The following is a 14044-nucleotide window of genomic DNA, read 5'->3' as shown; positions in this document are numbered from 1 at the left end:
TAATATTGCATGACATCATTTACATATGTTCTCTGCCGCCGCCGCCAACATCCAAACGCTGCCTCTGACACCAGCCCCAAGTTCTACTTCTTTCTTTATGGAAAAGAAGTTGACGCACGCACCACTCACAACACATACAAATTGTTTTTATCCAGTGGCGCCCGGAGACGAACGAACTTGCTACAGTATTCTTCTGTGCGTCTGTCTGACAACAAAATGACTTATAGAGATGTTTTGTACATACTGTAACCCTCATAGTTTCCGGTCACTGAGAAATAATGGGGTGTAAGTAAGAAAGGAGGGAGAAGGAGTGTACAGTAGGTAGTGTGATATCTTTTTGGGTGACCAACAAATAGATGATGTGTTACAAACTTTCGAACCTCTCAGGGTTCTCCATCAGGTACGGCAGAAATATAGAAACAGGAGATCTGTAGCGTTGCAGTGGATATGGGGTGTTATGATAAGGTGGATGCTGGTAGCCAAGTGAGCAAATAGTACGATTTAAACACATTATTTGTAGATTCTTATAAATAGTTGCTTTGTTTCTTTAAAGCAGCATCATCATTTAGCTGGGTAGATATTAGCCTTAACGTAAACCCTTAACACTTTCACTGCCAGAGCAGCCTGCAATATGTTGCACGCCCCATCAGCAATGAAGGGGATCTAACTAGCAGGTACAATATATTTATTCTTTCATTGCGATTTTTGTAGATAGGCTTTTGTATCTACATTTTTAATGTTATTGAACAGATTTGAAATAATGAAACAACCATGAAATGTTGAACTTGTTACATGGCTGAGTGCTTTCACCTTAATGCAACTCAAATTTACGGTATGTTGCCAAGTGGCAAAAGGGTTTTACAGGTTGGTAGACTTACCGGATCTTTACAGATGCCACACAGATCATTTCCTCCTATAAACAGCGTGACCAGCTTCCAATCTGCAGTGAAATTAATTCTCTGCAAGAAGGTAACATACAGTGAAATTAATTCTCTGCAAGAAGGTAACATACAGTGAAATTAATTCTCTGCAAGAAGGTAACATACAGTGAAATTAATTAGAAAAAAATACCAAACCCCACACATAAAATGTAAATCATTTGGTATTTGTTGGTTTCGAGGGGTTAATAAAGGTAAGACAGTGAGGAGCATTTTCTTTCGTGTGCTTAATGATTGTACTTTGCTGGTCAGTCTTCCCCGTGTTTATGATGATTAGAGCTGGGTTAATCAGTTAAGTTCAATGCTCTTTTGAGAGAAAGTGAGAGTACAGTATGTCTGCAAGGCTAAATGTGCTGCAATTTCCTTTGGATACGTTATGTTGCAAATCATCAGCAGCAGTGGGGGGATTAGGGACTGGTGAGCCAGGTGAAAGTTAATAAAAAAAGTCCTCCCTCTCCACCCCCCCAGCCCCCCCCCGGGGCCCTACATGTGGAGCGCGTGTGGTGGCGCTGACCGAAGGATTCCACTCGGCGGTGGCTGTGAAAGTTGGGGCCGACTTCCGGTGCGGTCTAACTTCCATGTTAGGAACACCTGGCCTCCACTGCTACCACAACCGCTCCACAGGAAGTGTCCCGGGGGAGGGGAGGGGAGAGGGGGGGAGGGGAGGGGAGAGGGGGGGAGGGGAGGGGAGAGGGGGGAGGGGGAGGGGAGAGGGGGGGAGGAGGAAAAAGGGGGAGAGGGAAGCCTGCTAAAATAAGTGCCAGAACACGGTCCCAGGGCGTGGAGGACGGGCTCCTAGAGGTGGTGGGCCATAGTGCAACCAAACCGCCTGCACATATGGTAGTTCCGCTATTGATTAGTAGGGGCTCTGATAACGTCTGAGCTTCTTACATGGAGCAGCTCTGTCCTGTGCTATGTGTCAGGATAGCAGGTCATAGACATACAGTACTACACTGCCCGTTTAGAAGCCTTTCCTCAGGCTGCCTGCTTATCTTTTTCATCACCTGACTTGAAATGGGGAGTCCACACATTCACCCAATAAAACAGGTCACCTGATCCTGACAATTCAAAAAGAGGGGCACCCTGGGTGCTGGTTTCAAAGGAGCCACCCTCACATTACCACTCATTCTTATAGGACTTGCATTAAAACGTCACCCAAGTACAATGGACAATGAGAACACAACAGACAAGGCCATAGTTATGTGTGGGCTGTGTACCAAGCTCCAAGATAGGGCTAAAATCATCAGTTATAATATGCAATCGTGATATTTTGGGTTATTTTGTTCCATGAGAGTGGTTATATGGAGCAATAGGGTGACGAGTCACAGGAGGTTATGAAATGAAAGGACGATCAAAACCCTTGAGGTAGACACCCGCTCTTTATGGACTTATCAATTAATGAAGTATTGATCATGTTGTGTACCAATTTCTGTGTTTCACCCATTTTAGTGCCATTTATTTGGACAGATTTGGGTCGCCATTAATGTTGTGCTATTGAAGAGTGAGATGTATCAAACTGACATACAATTTGTGACATTTGATGCACAAATTACCATGGCGAGTACTGCATACTATCATGGGGAGTACTGGATGCTATCATGGGGAGTACTGCATGCTATCATGGGGAGTATTGTATACTATCATGGGGAGTACTGCATGCTATCATGGGGAGTACTGCATGCTATCATGGGGAGTACTGCATGCTATCATGGGGAGTACTGCATGCTATCATGGGGAGTACTGTATACTATCATGAGGAGTACTGCATACTATCATGAGGAGTACTGCATGCTATCAAGGGGAGTACTGCATACTATCATGAGGAGTACTGCATACTATGATGGGGAGTACTGCATGCTATCATTGGGAGTACTGCATGCTATCATGAGGAGTACTGCATACTATCATGGGGAGTACTGCATGCTATCATAGGGAGTACTGCATGCTATCATGGGGAGTACTGCATACTATCATGAGGAGTACTGCATACTATCATGGGGAGTACTGCATACTATCATGGGGAGTACTGCATACTATCATGGGGAGTACTGCATGCTATCATTGGGAGTACTGCATGCTATCATGGGGAGTACTGCATGCTATCATGGGGAGTACTGCATGCTATCATGGGGAGTACTGCATGCTATCATGGGGAGTACTGTATACTATTATGAGGAGTACTGCATACTATCAAGGGGAGTACTGCATACTATCATGGGGAGTACTGCATGCTATCATGGGGAGTACTGCATGCTATCATGGGGAGTACTGCATACTATCATGGGGAGTACTGCATACTATCCGATACTTAGGGCCACATTTGCTAAACTGTTTAAAGGGATGGAACACCTTAACCCTTTGGTGCCCCTTGTGGCAGTAAAGGTGATGAGTGGACCCATTAATTTTGTCTTGAACGTTAACTTTACATTCGATTTAACCCCCCCCCCCCCCCCCCCCCCCAATCAAAACAGATCCTAATGTCGGACTCACAGAGTCATTCTTCATCATTTTCACCAATATGTCGGCCTGAGTGGGCATATCACTGCAAGATAAGAAACAGGGGTGAAATGGGGCTATTGGGAAAAAAAGAATGATACAGACAACATTTGCCAAAATGACCAATGGGGGTGTCAAAAACATAACCAGCAAACCGCGGAGACAGCATTGAGTGCAGAGTGAGACGCCCCATATTCAGTAGGAAAACATTTCCCCTCCAATTAATATGAATGGATCTGAACTTTTTCATTAGAAGAAGGAAGCAGCCTCACAGCATGCAGGATATGGACCTTTTATTTCCCCAAAAATATGTATCAATGTCACTTATTACAATCATTCCCAAAGTAGTATTTTTGTGTATATGTTTCCTGTGAAAGAAAATATGTTTTTTTTTTTTTTACAGATCTTTCTTACACATAATCTTCTGGTACTTATTGTTCTTTAAATACACAATAATAATGCACATCCTAAAAACGTGAGGATGTGTGAAGACCTGGAATAAGAGTCTATTGGTGAAGAACAATGAACATTATTTAATCACAGAATAACTTGCTTATTTGTTTGCGAGGTGAAATGAGTGTAGTGACGATTAAAGCGAGTGTAGAGTTAATATCTCTACCACTTTGCTCAGGTATTCAATAGTCCTCTGTGTTCAAGAGCTATTAGGATAGGATGTATCAAGCTCTTCATTAAAATCCATTTGACGCTTGTTTGTCTGAGAGGTTTATGTCACTTCAGATGGTGGGGAGTTTTGTGACAGTAAGGGAACACAATGATGCACAGAGATGCAGAAGCTAGTACATCCCTGCATAGAATACTGTATGTACAGTATGCTGAAACTCCTCCCTAACTCCTTCTACTGTATTGTATTGTATGTCTTTATTTATATAGCGCCATTAATGTACATAGCGCTTCACAGCAGTAATACATGTGGTAATCCAATAAATAACAGATAATATAAGTAACAGATCATGGGAATAAGTGCTTTAGACATTAAGGAAGAGGAGTCCCTGCTCCGAGGAGCTTACAGTCTAATTGGTAGGTAGGGAGAACGTACAGAGACAGTAGGAGGGAGTTCTACTGACTCAAGGCACTAAAGCTGCCAAATGTGACACATACTGTAGGGCAATATTTTAAAAATGTCTGTCTTAGTGCCACTGTAGTGGAAAAAATGCCGTTTAATATCTTGATACTGTACATAGCTCCTCGTTTTTGCCTGAGACTTCAACTTCTACAACCAGGACATTTATGGTTAGTTGATGCCTTCCCCTACATGTTTACCCTAATTGGGTTTCAATGCACACTGGTAGTGAAGGTGTTAAACCTACCATTTCATAGCTACAAAAAAACAACTACAAAATCCCTCTCGGACAGGAGGTAAGTAGTAATGTTTGTGTTCAATCGTTTCACAACCACAGGCGGGGCTGGTGGAAGCGGAGGAGGGAGGAGGAGGAGGAAGGAGGGAGGAGGAGGGAGGAGGGAGGAGGGAGGAGGAGGAGGAGGAGGAAGCGAGTGGAGGAGGAGGGGGCGGCGGGACCCGGAGGAGGAGGAGGAGGAGGAAGCGAGTGGAGGAGGAGGGGGCGGCGGGACCCGGGGGAGCGGAGGAGGAAGCGAGTGGAGGAGGAGGGGGCAGCGGGACCCGGAGGAGGAGGAAGCGAGTGGAGGAGGAGGGGGCGGCGGGACCCGGGGGAGCGGAGGAGGAAGCGAGTGGAGGAGGAGGGGGCGGCGGGACCCGGGGGAGCGGAGGAGGAAGCGAGTGGAGGAGGAGGGGGCGGCGGGACCTGGGGGAGCGGAGGAGGAAGCGAGTGGAGGAGGAGGAAGCAAGTGGAGGAGGAGGGGGCGGCGGGACCCGGAGGAGGAGGAGGAGGAAGCGAGTGGAGGAGGAGGGGGCAGCGGGACCCGGGGGAGCGGAGGAGGAAGCGAGCGGAGGAAGAGGGGGCAGCGGGACCCGGGGGAGCAGAGGAGGAAGCGAGTGGAGGAGGAGGGGGCAGCGGGACCCGGGGGAGCGGAGGAGGAAGCGAGTGGAGGAGGAGGAGGGGGCAGCAGGACCCGGGTGAGCGGAGGAGGAAGCGAGTGGAGGAGGAGGGGGCGGCGGGACCCGGGGGAGCGGAGGAGGAAGCGAGTGGAGGAGGAGGGGGCAGCGGGACCCGGGGGAGCGGAGGAGGAAGCGAGCGGAGGAGGAGGGGGCAGCGGGACCCGGGGGAGCAGAGGAGGAAGCGAGCGGAGGAGGAGGGGGCAGCGGGACCCGGGGGAGCAGAGGAGGAAGCGAGTGGAGGAGGAGGGGGCAGCGGGACCCGGGGGAGCGGAGGAGGAAGCGAGCGGAGGAGGAGGGGGCGGCGGGACCCGGGGGAGCGGAGGAGGAAGCGAGTGGAGGAGGAGGGGGCAGCGGGACCCGGGGGAGCGGAGGAGGAAGCGAGTGGAGGAGGAGGAGGGGGCAGCGGGACCCGGGGGAGCGGAGGAGGAAGCGAGTGGAGGAAGAGGAGGAGGAAGCGAGTGGAGGAGGAGGGGGCAGCGGGACCCGGGGGAGCGGAGGAGGAGGGGGCAGCGGGACCCGGGGGAGCGGAGGAGGAAGCGAGTGGAGGAGGAGGGGGCAGCGGGACCCGGGGGAGCGGAGGAGGAAGCGAGTGGAGGAGGAGGAGGGGGCAGCGGGACCCGGGGGAGCAGAGGAGGAAGCGAGTGGAGGAGGAGGAGGGGGCAGCGGGACCCGGGGGAGCGGAGGAGGAAGCGAGTGGAGGAGGAGGAGGGGGCAGCGGGACCCGGGGGAGCGGAGGAGGAAGCGAGTGGAGGAGGAGGAGGGGGCAGCGGGACCCGGGGGAGCGGAGGAGGAAGCGAGTGGAGGAGGAGGGGGCAGCGGGACCCGGGGGAGCGGAGGAGGAAGCGAGTGGAGGAGGAGGAGGGGGCAGCGGGATCCGGGGGAGCGGAGGAGGAAGCGAGCGGAGGAAGAGGGGGCAGCGGGACCCGGGGGAGCGGAGCAGGAAGCGAGTGGAGGAGGAGGAGGAGGAAGCGAGGGGAGCAGAGGAGGAAGCGAGTGGAGGAAGAGGGGGCAGCGGGACCCGGGGGAGCGGAGGAGGAAGCGAGTTGAAGTTTATTGGGGAGGGGGGGTGGGGGTGAGCACAAGGCTAAAGAGGGGCCACAGGGGCCTAACGCCTCATCTCTCCCCATCCCCATGCATTTTAGGCTTCAATGTATGAATGTATGTATGTATGTATGTATGTATGTTTGTATGAATGTATGTATGTATGTTTGTATGAATGTATGTATGTATGTATGTTTGTATGAATGTATGTACAGTATGTATGAATGTATATATGTATGTATGAATGTATATATGTATGTATGAATGTATATATGTATGTATGAATGTATGTATGTATGTATGTATGTATGTATGTATGTATGTATGTATGTATGTCTTTATTAATATAGCTCCATCTATAGCGCTTCATAGCAGTAATAGACGTGACATAATAATACAACCCATAATGGGAATAAGCGCTTCAGACATAAGTAACAACAGGAAAAGGAATCCCTGCCCCAAAGAGCTTACCATCTAATAGGCTCATCCTATAATAAATATTTGATGGTTTGGTAAAGTTTTGATCTGAGGCTATTTGGGATACATCGTTCCTGTGGTTCAGTGAAGCTGAGAGACTGGAGGTTCGCTGGCTGCTAGGTGGTTTGCTTTCTGTACTTACTCTGCCTTTGCCCCGGGGACAGCCTGGTTTAGGAAGGATTTACGAAGGTGTTGCGATCCTTTTCCCAAAGAGTAACCAGCCAGTTGGCTGTTAAATTTCCGCAGTATGTCTACAAAGTGAAACAAACCTGATTTTGAGCCTTGTCCTCTATCGCATTCACAATTGACTTTCTGCATTTGTTTATTTAAGGGTTTTACAGCAACTAATCATAATAGCAATTTTATCCAATATTACCTTCTAACACACACAGTAGTTACATAGTTACATAGTAGATGAGAATGAAAAAAGACATACGTCCATCAAGTTTAACCTACTGTATGCTACATTTAGACAACAGATACTTTGGCCTATATTTGTACTTACAGTATATTGATCCAAAGGAAGGTAAACAAAAAACTCCAGTGAAATATCATCTAATGATATCTCATAAGGGGAAAAATAAATTCCTTCCTGACTCCAATAATTGTCAATCAGGTTACTCCCTGGATCAACATCCTTCCCATGTATACTTATTTGGTATATCCCTGTATACCTTTCCTTTCTAAAAACATATCCAACCTTTTTTTTAACAAATCTATTGTATCTGCCATCACAGTCTCCATGGGTAATGAATTCCACATTGTAACTTCCCTTACTGTAAAGAACCCTTTCCTTTGTTGCTGGTGAAATCTCCTTTCCTCCAACCTTAAGGGATGGCCCCGAGTCCTTTGTACTGCCCGTGGGATGAATAGTTCATTTTAAAGCTTCTTGTACTGTCCCCGAATAAATTTGTAAATAGTTATCATATCCCTTCTTAGACACCTCTTTTCTAATGTAAATAAATCTAAATTAGCTAGCCTCTCCTCATAAATCAGATGGTCCATCCCCTTTATTAATGTGATGACTTTTCTCTGCACTTTTTCCAGTTCCATAATGTCTTTTCTAAGGAGTGGTGCCCAATAATGTACTCCATATTCAAGGTGTGGCCTTACTAATGCTTTATAAAAGTGCATAATTATGTTTACTGGTACTTCCATTCATTCCCTGTTTAATGCAAGATATTGTTAATCAATAGTACATTGCAGCATATTATGGAGACACTACTTCACTGAACAAGGGCAGTTACAATGTGGAATTCATTACCTATGGAGACTGTGATGGCAGGTACAATAGATTTGTTCAAAAAAAGGTTGGACATCTTTTTTAGAAAGGAAAGTTATACAGGGATGTACCCAATAATTAAACATGGGAAGGATGTTGACCCAGGGATTAGTCCGATTGCCAATTCTTGGAGTCAGGAAGGAATTTATTTTCCCCCTTATGAGATATCATTGGATGATACAGTATGTCACTAGGTTTTATGTTTGCCTTCATCTGGATCAATAAGTAAGTATAGATATAGGATAAAGTATCTGTTGTCTAAATTTAGCATTGGTTGAACTTGATGGACGTATGTGTTTTTTCAACCTCATCTACTATATAACTATGGAAATGAGACTTCAAGGTATTTCATTGCAAATATAAGATAGAATGCATATAGAGAAATATCCACTGCAAGTTAAATGTAATAAATTGGGACAGATGATGCAATAGTCCCGTAATCAGACCTGGCCTGACTAAAAGGGTAGTTACAAGAGCCGTATTATACAATCTAAGTAGATAAGGCAGAATATTCCAAGACATTTTATTACAAAAGTAATCAGCAAAAGCTTCAATGTATGTAATGTCATGTAAGTGACAGTGATAGATGTGAGCGTGTGATTCCTAGATCTGTGCATGAGTATTTCGCTTGAGAATGATGATGAACCGCTGATGATATGTAGAGATAACAGAGACATACTGTATCACAGAACAATTGTATTATTAGGAAGATAGTTCTGTACCTACAGACTAAGCTACGGTATAACTGTGTGCGGACAGAGGACATCATTGTGAACTAGGAGCCCAAGGAACTAAAGGGAGATGTACAAATGTAATGAACTTGCTCCGTTTTACATTTTTAGGAAAGGAGTTTCTTCGACTATCCTCTATTTACCCCGTACTAAGATACTTGTAATAAAAGATCTACTTACAAAAAAATAAAGGTTATTACAAATAAAGGCACATACTTGCCAATGTTGTCACATTGCTAAGTTCCTGATCACCACCAATGCTGTCGGAAAGAAGAAGAATATTATTACTTCTGTATGTACAGCATGTACTTTTAAAACAGTAAATAATATGATGCATGAGCTCAACGGCTTATCTTAATGTGTTTGAACACATTATGGTCTATCACTCCAGTATATCACTTTATGATATTTACCCAGGTTTGCTTATGTGCTGCATGGGTGATTCCTTAATACACTGCGGGAGGTGTGAACTCCTTATGGAAAGGGTTCTCAACTTCAGTCCTCAATACCCCCCCAACAGGTCAGGTTTGAAGGATATCCCAGCTTCAGCACATGTGGCTCCACCTGTGCCACCTGTGCTGTAGCAGGAGCTGATTAAGCCACCTGTGCTGAAGCAGGGATATCCTTAAAACCTGACCTGTTGGGAGTCTTGAGGACTGGCGTTGAGAACACATGCCTTATGGGATGTTTTGCAAGCACATTTTAATAGTAAGATGGAGCAGGTGAACATGTCCGGGTTTAGTTCAGGACAGATCATTAGGGGGTGAGATCTAACCCATGGTTACTTTATTTCGGACCCCACTAGGCTAAACTACAATACATTTGTATTATTTTGACTATACAGCTCCTTGATTGTGGATGTACTGCAGGACATCATTTTTATTATCACATTTGGCTTAGAAAAAGCAATAGTGAAACTGCATGTGAAATATTCAGCGCCAGCGCCTATCACTGGCATATGCAAATCATGTCGTTTTGTATACTTTGGGGTCAGCTATTTATCGACACACAACCTTTTGTCAAGTCCATAGAAGAAGATGTTTGGCACCACAGCATTGGACAATTAGACCATAATTGGTTCCCTCTTGTTCAATGCAATGTTTATTTTAGTTTTTGCATCTATTCAGGAGGATGTCAGTATGACATTGAGGAGAGGTTTGGGCAAGGGTCCAGGCTAAACAGCTGATGGTCCTCCTTGAATGGGTTTTGAGAATTTCCTTGGAGGCTGGGTGGAAAGAGGACACTTGAGCTCATATGTACTAAACCCTGGAATTCCATAAGACATTTTTCTTGTCATTGGGCACCATACCACTACAGGTGGCCCTTGTAGTAATGCCTTTGGCTAAGGCATGGACCACACTGATTGTAGATGTATTTCCACTGACCTCCAGGACAGACCCCGGTATTCAGTCACTACATCTAGAATGTTGGTGACAACGGCCCCTGCACCATTTCCTGCCTGTCAGATAAACAAAAACACTCTGTGTTACATTTATTATAACATACTTATAACATACTTTATGTCTGTGACACATCAGTAGTGGCAGAACACATAATAATCTCATCATTTCTGCATCTGGACTAAGCTAAAAGGGCAAAATCAATTGTAAGACTTTGTCCACTAAATGATGTTTATCTAGTATGCGCGCCAACAATAGATTAGGTCAAAGGGTTCTCAACCCCAGTCCTCCAGACCACCCAACCGGTCAGGTTGTGAGGATATCCCAGCTTCAGCACAGGTGGCTCAATCAGTGGCTCAGTCTTTGACTGAGCCACCTCTGCTGAAGCTCAAATATCCTCAAAACATGACCCGTTGGGGGGTCTTGAGAACTGGAGTTGAGAACCCCTGCATTAGGTAGCTGTAATCAGACCCTTTAAAGAAAGGCTGACATTATTACTAAAATGTTTCTGAACTATTCATGGAGAAAAATCTAATGCTTATGAATGAAGCACAGATCCAAAAGTTATCGGAACAGAGATCATTTTTTAGAGTTATCCATTTAATCACTTTAGGTAGCAATTACCATACATAGGCATTAACTTAACATCACATTAACACTAACATTGTATATTCAAAGGACAATAACATATCATTAAGTCATGTTTTCTCCCTTAAAGAGTATTGTGTGAAGGCCCGTTAACGATAATGAGATGCAAATGACATGAAAATAAGGTGTTAACATAACATTGCATATCCACAGAAGTCTTTTTTTTAAACTTAAATGAAAGACCTATTTTAGGATCTGAATCGCAGTAAGGCTGAGACATTTTTAACGTCACGTTATTGGAAGATAACGCAACGTTGCGGTACAATGGGATGTCCATGCGAGTGAGATGTACAATGGCCATTGGTTTTGCATATGATTAGCTTTGAGGATACACGGTAACCATAACATTTGTTCCGGTTTTATGTGACGTTAGGGTTACCAGATGTCCATATTTGCTCGGACACGTCCGGCTTCTTGATTGAAAGTCGCCGTCTGGGAGGAATATTTAAATAACTAAAAATGTCCGGGAACCCGGCGACCGCCCATGTGCGAACGAAAGTCGACCGCACATGCGCGAGCGATGAGCACCAACCACGCGAGCCATAAGCGTCTACCGCGCGAGCGATGAGAGCTGACCACGCATGCATTAGCGATGAGGGCCGACCACTCATGCGCAAGCGATGAGCACCGACCACACGATCGATAAGCGCCTACTGTGTGAGCAATGAGAGCTGACCACGGATGCATTAGCGATGAGGGCCTGTCACGCTTCACTCACGCATGCGAGGTCGGATTTTAGCGTCCTCTTTTTGGAGTATGGATTTTTTGGTAACCCTTGGTAACTTCACGGTATGAGTTGTGGTTTAATAGAGCTCTAGGAGCCTGGGACTTATTTGGCAACAAAAAGAAGCACATTGCAATTTGAAGACAATATAAAAGCTTACAGGAGTCACAACACAACAATAACACTGATTTTCATGTAAGCTCTTGAAACGTAATAAAAAAGTCAGTACACATGACTACTTACTGTAAGTGAGTCTCCCATGGCAGCTATCACGTTAAAGTCTGCAGGCCTCAAACTGTGAACTGCAAAGTCACGTCACGTTAATAGACTGTCGCATGTTATCCAAATGCGCCAAATTACATATTTTTGTTATGTGCTTCTAAACAAAGTTCTCTAAAGATGTAATAGTTAGGGGGTACAGAGCTTTCAGAATCTATGTATACACTAGAACATCTATGATACATTTAAAATGTATCATAACCTGCGACAAATTATATGATTCCCACAATATTAACTATTATTCTGAAAAAGCATATATAAAAAAATAAGTTAACACCTCAACTCTGCAGCTTGTTATATTCATTCTGCTTCACATAACAAATCCAGCACAGCTAGTTACAAGTACAAAGTCCAGTGGGTTGTTCTGCTGCTGGTAAGAAGGCATACTGTATGATGTTACTTTGAAATCCTGTAGAAAGCGCGTAGAAGATGTAACCTCAGTTACCAAGCTCTAGTCAGGAGGTCAATGCCTTTTCCAAATCTCATTTACTGTTCTGAATCTTATTCTAAAATACGTTGTTTCTCAGCCAGTTCTGCAATGTCTTAAAAGAAACTCGAGGACTGAAATGGATTAAAACGCTGAGATAAAAAAAGATTAAGATGTCTCACCAGAAGTTGGAATCTGATTTGATGGACCTGTGTCTGTACAAGGAAAGATGGAGCCATATGCCCTTGACTGAAAAGAAAAACAGGTTAACATAATTGAACGGACATTGATTCAACAGAATTTCAATTCTAGGATTCCTGCAACACATTACTTTGAGGTTTAGACAAAATAAATCCACAGGTAAGGTTTCTCCGTAATTGGCTGTTTCCACCCAGGAGAAGCCTAGTTATAATTTATTTCTCCCATTCTCACATTACGTGAATTTAGCATTTCATTGGTAGTTATTGTCAGTAGATATAGTGTGATGGTGCTTGTGATGCAGCGCAGAGACAAAATAGTAGGTTCCTATGCTTTGGGTAACAGGTTCTCTATAGCGTGGTCCAATCTCTCTGACATTATCTGGTGAATGAGCTGCACATATCCAGATTCTGAGATGAGATATGCAAACCAGCACATTCCAAGGTGTCACATTTTAGTTGATTTTATATTTTTTTTTACAAGAATTGTCCTAAAGTTTTGACCTGCTGCATTGATCATCAACTGCAACCAAGTCTGGTTAAGGACATACAGAGGCAGCAATCCTGAACTGTGCCACATGGCCAAAATTTTAGTTCTGCACGGCAAAGCTAAAAAAAAGGCAGAAAACAGATACGGTGGGTAAAAAAACCCACAAACTCCTCTATGTATTAAAACCCCCCAACAATAATGAATAATGTATCCACTTTTCTGATGCAAGTTTGTATCAATCATCCAGACATCAACCAGTGGTTAAAATGTTAAATATATGCAAATTTGTATAATAGACGAGTCACTCGGGTTTTTCGCTCGAGTGGTCTTTTAGCCTACATTCCCCATTTTATTGAGGAGAATTTGCTTGTAGAGAGCCCTTCACTTTGTTCTTGCAACATGGAACCATTAAAACCCTGGAGTTGTAAAAAAATGGTTATTATGACATCCATCTTTTATGTGGTGGGATGGGATGAGAGAAGCGTGATGGAGGATACACAAGGAAACTGGAATAGGAGTCAAGTAATTAAAAGAAACAAATCGAGAAAGTGTGCATAAGTTGGGTGTATTTTATGTTTCTGCCGGAGAACTTCGCCCTAGTCAGCAAGAAGGCAGAATTCCAAAACGATTCATGTTTTGGGGAGGCCGGAGGATGATTAAACTGATGTTCCACCAACTACAGCCAGGTACTGCAACAAGCACATTGCGACAGCTTTCCGATATATGAAACTGTGCATGAAAATCCATAACAGAGAACTGAGGAGGCTCATGGAAACAGGACGGCAACATAGGAATTAACATGTGCCAGGGAATATTTGCAGGGGGGGATGTTCATTTCAGTAGCAGATTTCAAATAAATAGTATAATGCAAAAAATGTA

The 14044-nt window shown here is 44.6% G+C and overlaps 1 protein-coding gene across 2 annotated transcripts in view; it reads right to left on the bottom strand.

Moving 5' to 3' along the window:
* Positions 1-14044, bottom strand: part of PLB1 (phospholipase B1) — a 113886-nt gene that overhangs the window by 66552 nt on the left and 33290 nt on the right. For both annotated transcript variants that reach the window (XM_075595412.1, XM_075595413.1), the window contains exons 16-22: positions 12661-12727; positions 12016-12074; positions 10386-10459; positions 9217-9260; positions 7130-7238; positions 3429-3480; positions 879-959 (exon numbers count right to left, since the gene is read on the bottom strand). In XM_075595412.1, the coding sequence (XP_075451527.1) occupies positions 879-959; positions 3429-3480; positions 7130-7238; positions 9217-9260; positions 10386-10459; positions 12016-12074; positions 12661-12727 (486 nt within the window). The remainder of the gene's footprint in view (positions 1-878; positions 960-3428; positions 3481-7129; positions 7239-9216; positions 9261-10385; positions 10460-12015; positions 12075-12660; positions 12728-14044) is intronic.

The sequence above is a fragment of the Ascaphus truei genome, chromosome 4 (assembly GCF_040206685.1).
Source record: "Ascaphus truei isolate aAscTru1 chromosome 4, aAscTru1.hap1, whole genome shotgun sequence".
In the NCBI taxonomy this organism is placed as follows: domain Eukaryota; kingdom Metazoa; phylum Chordata; class Amphibia; order Anura; family Ascaphidae; genus Ascaphus; species Ascaphus truei.
Note: the sequence above shows the minus strand (reverse complement) of the source record. Positions and strands in the feature narration are given on the sequence as shown.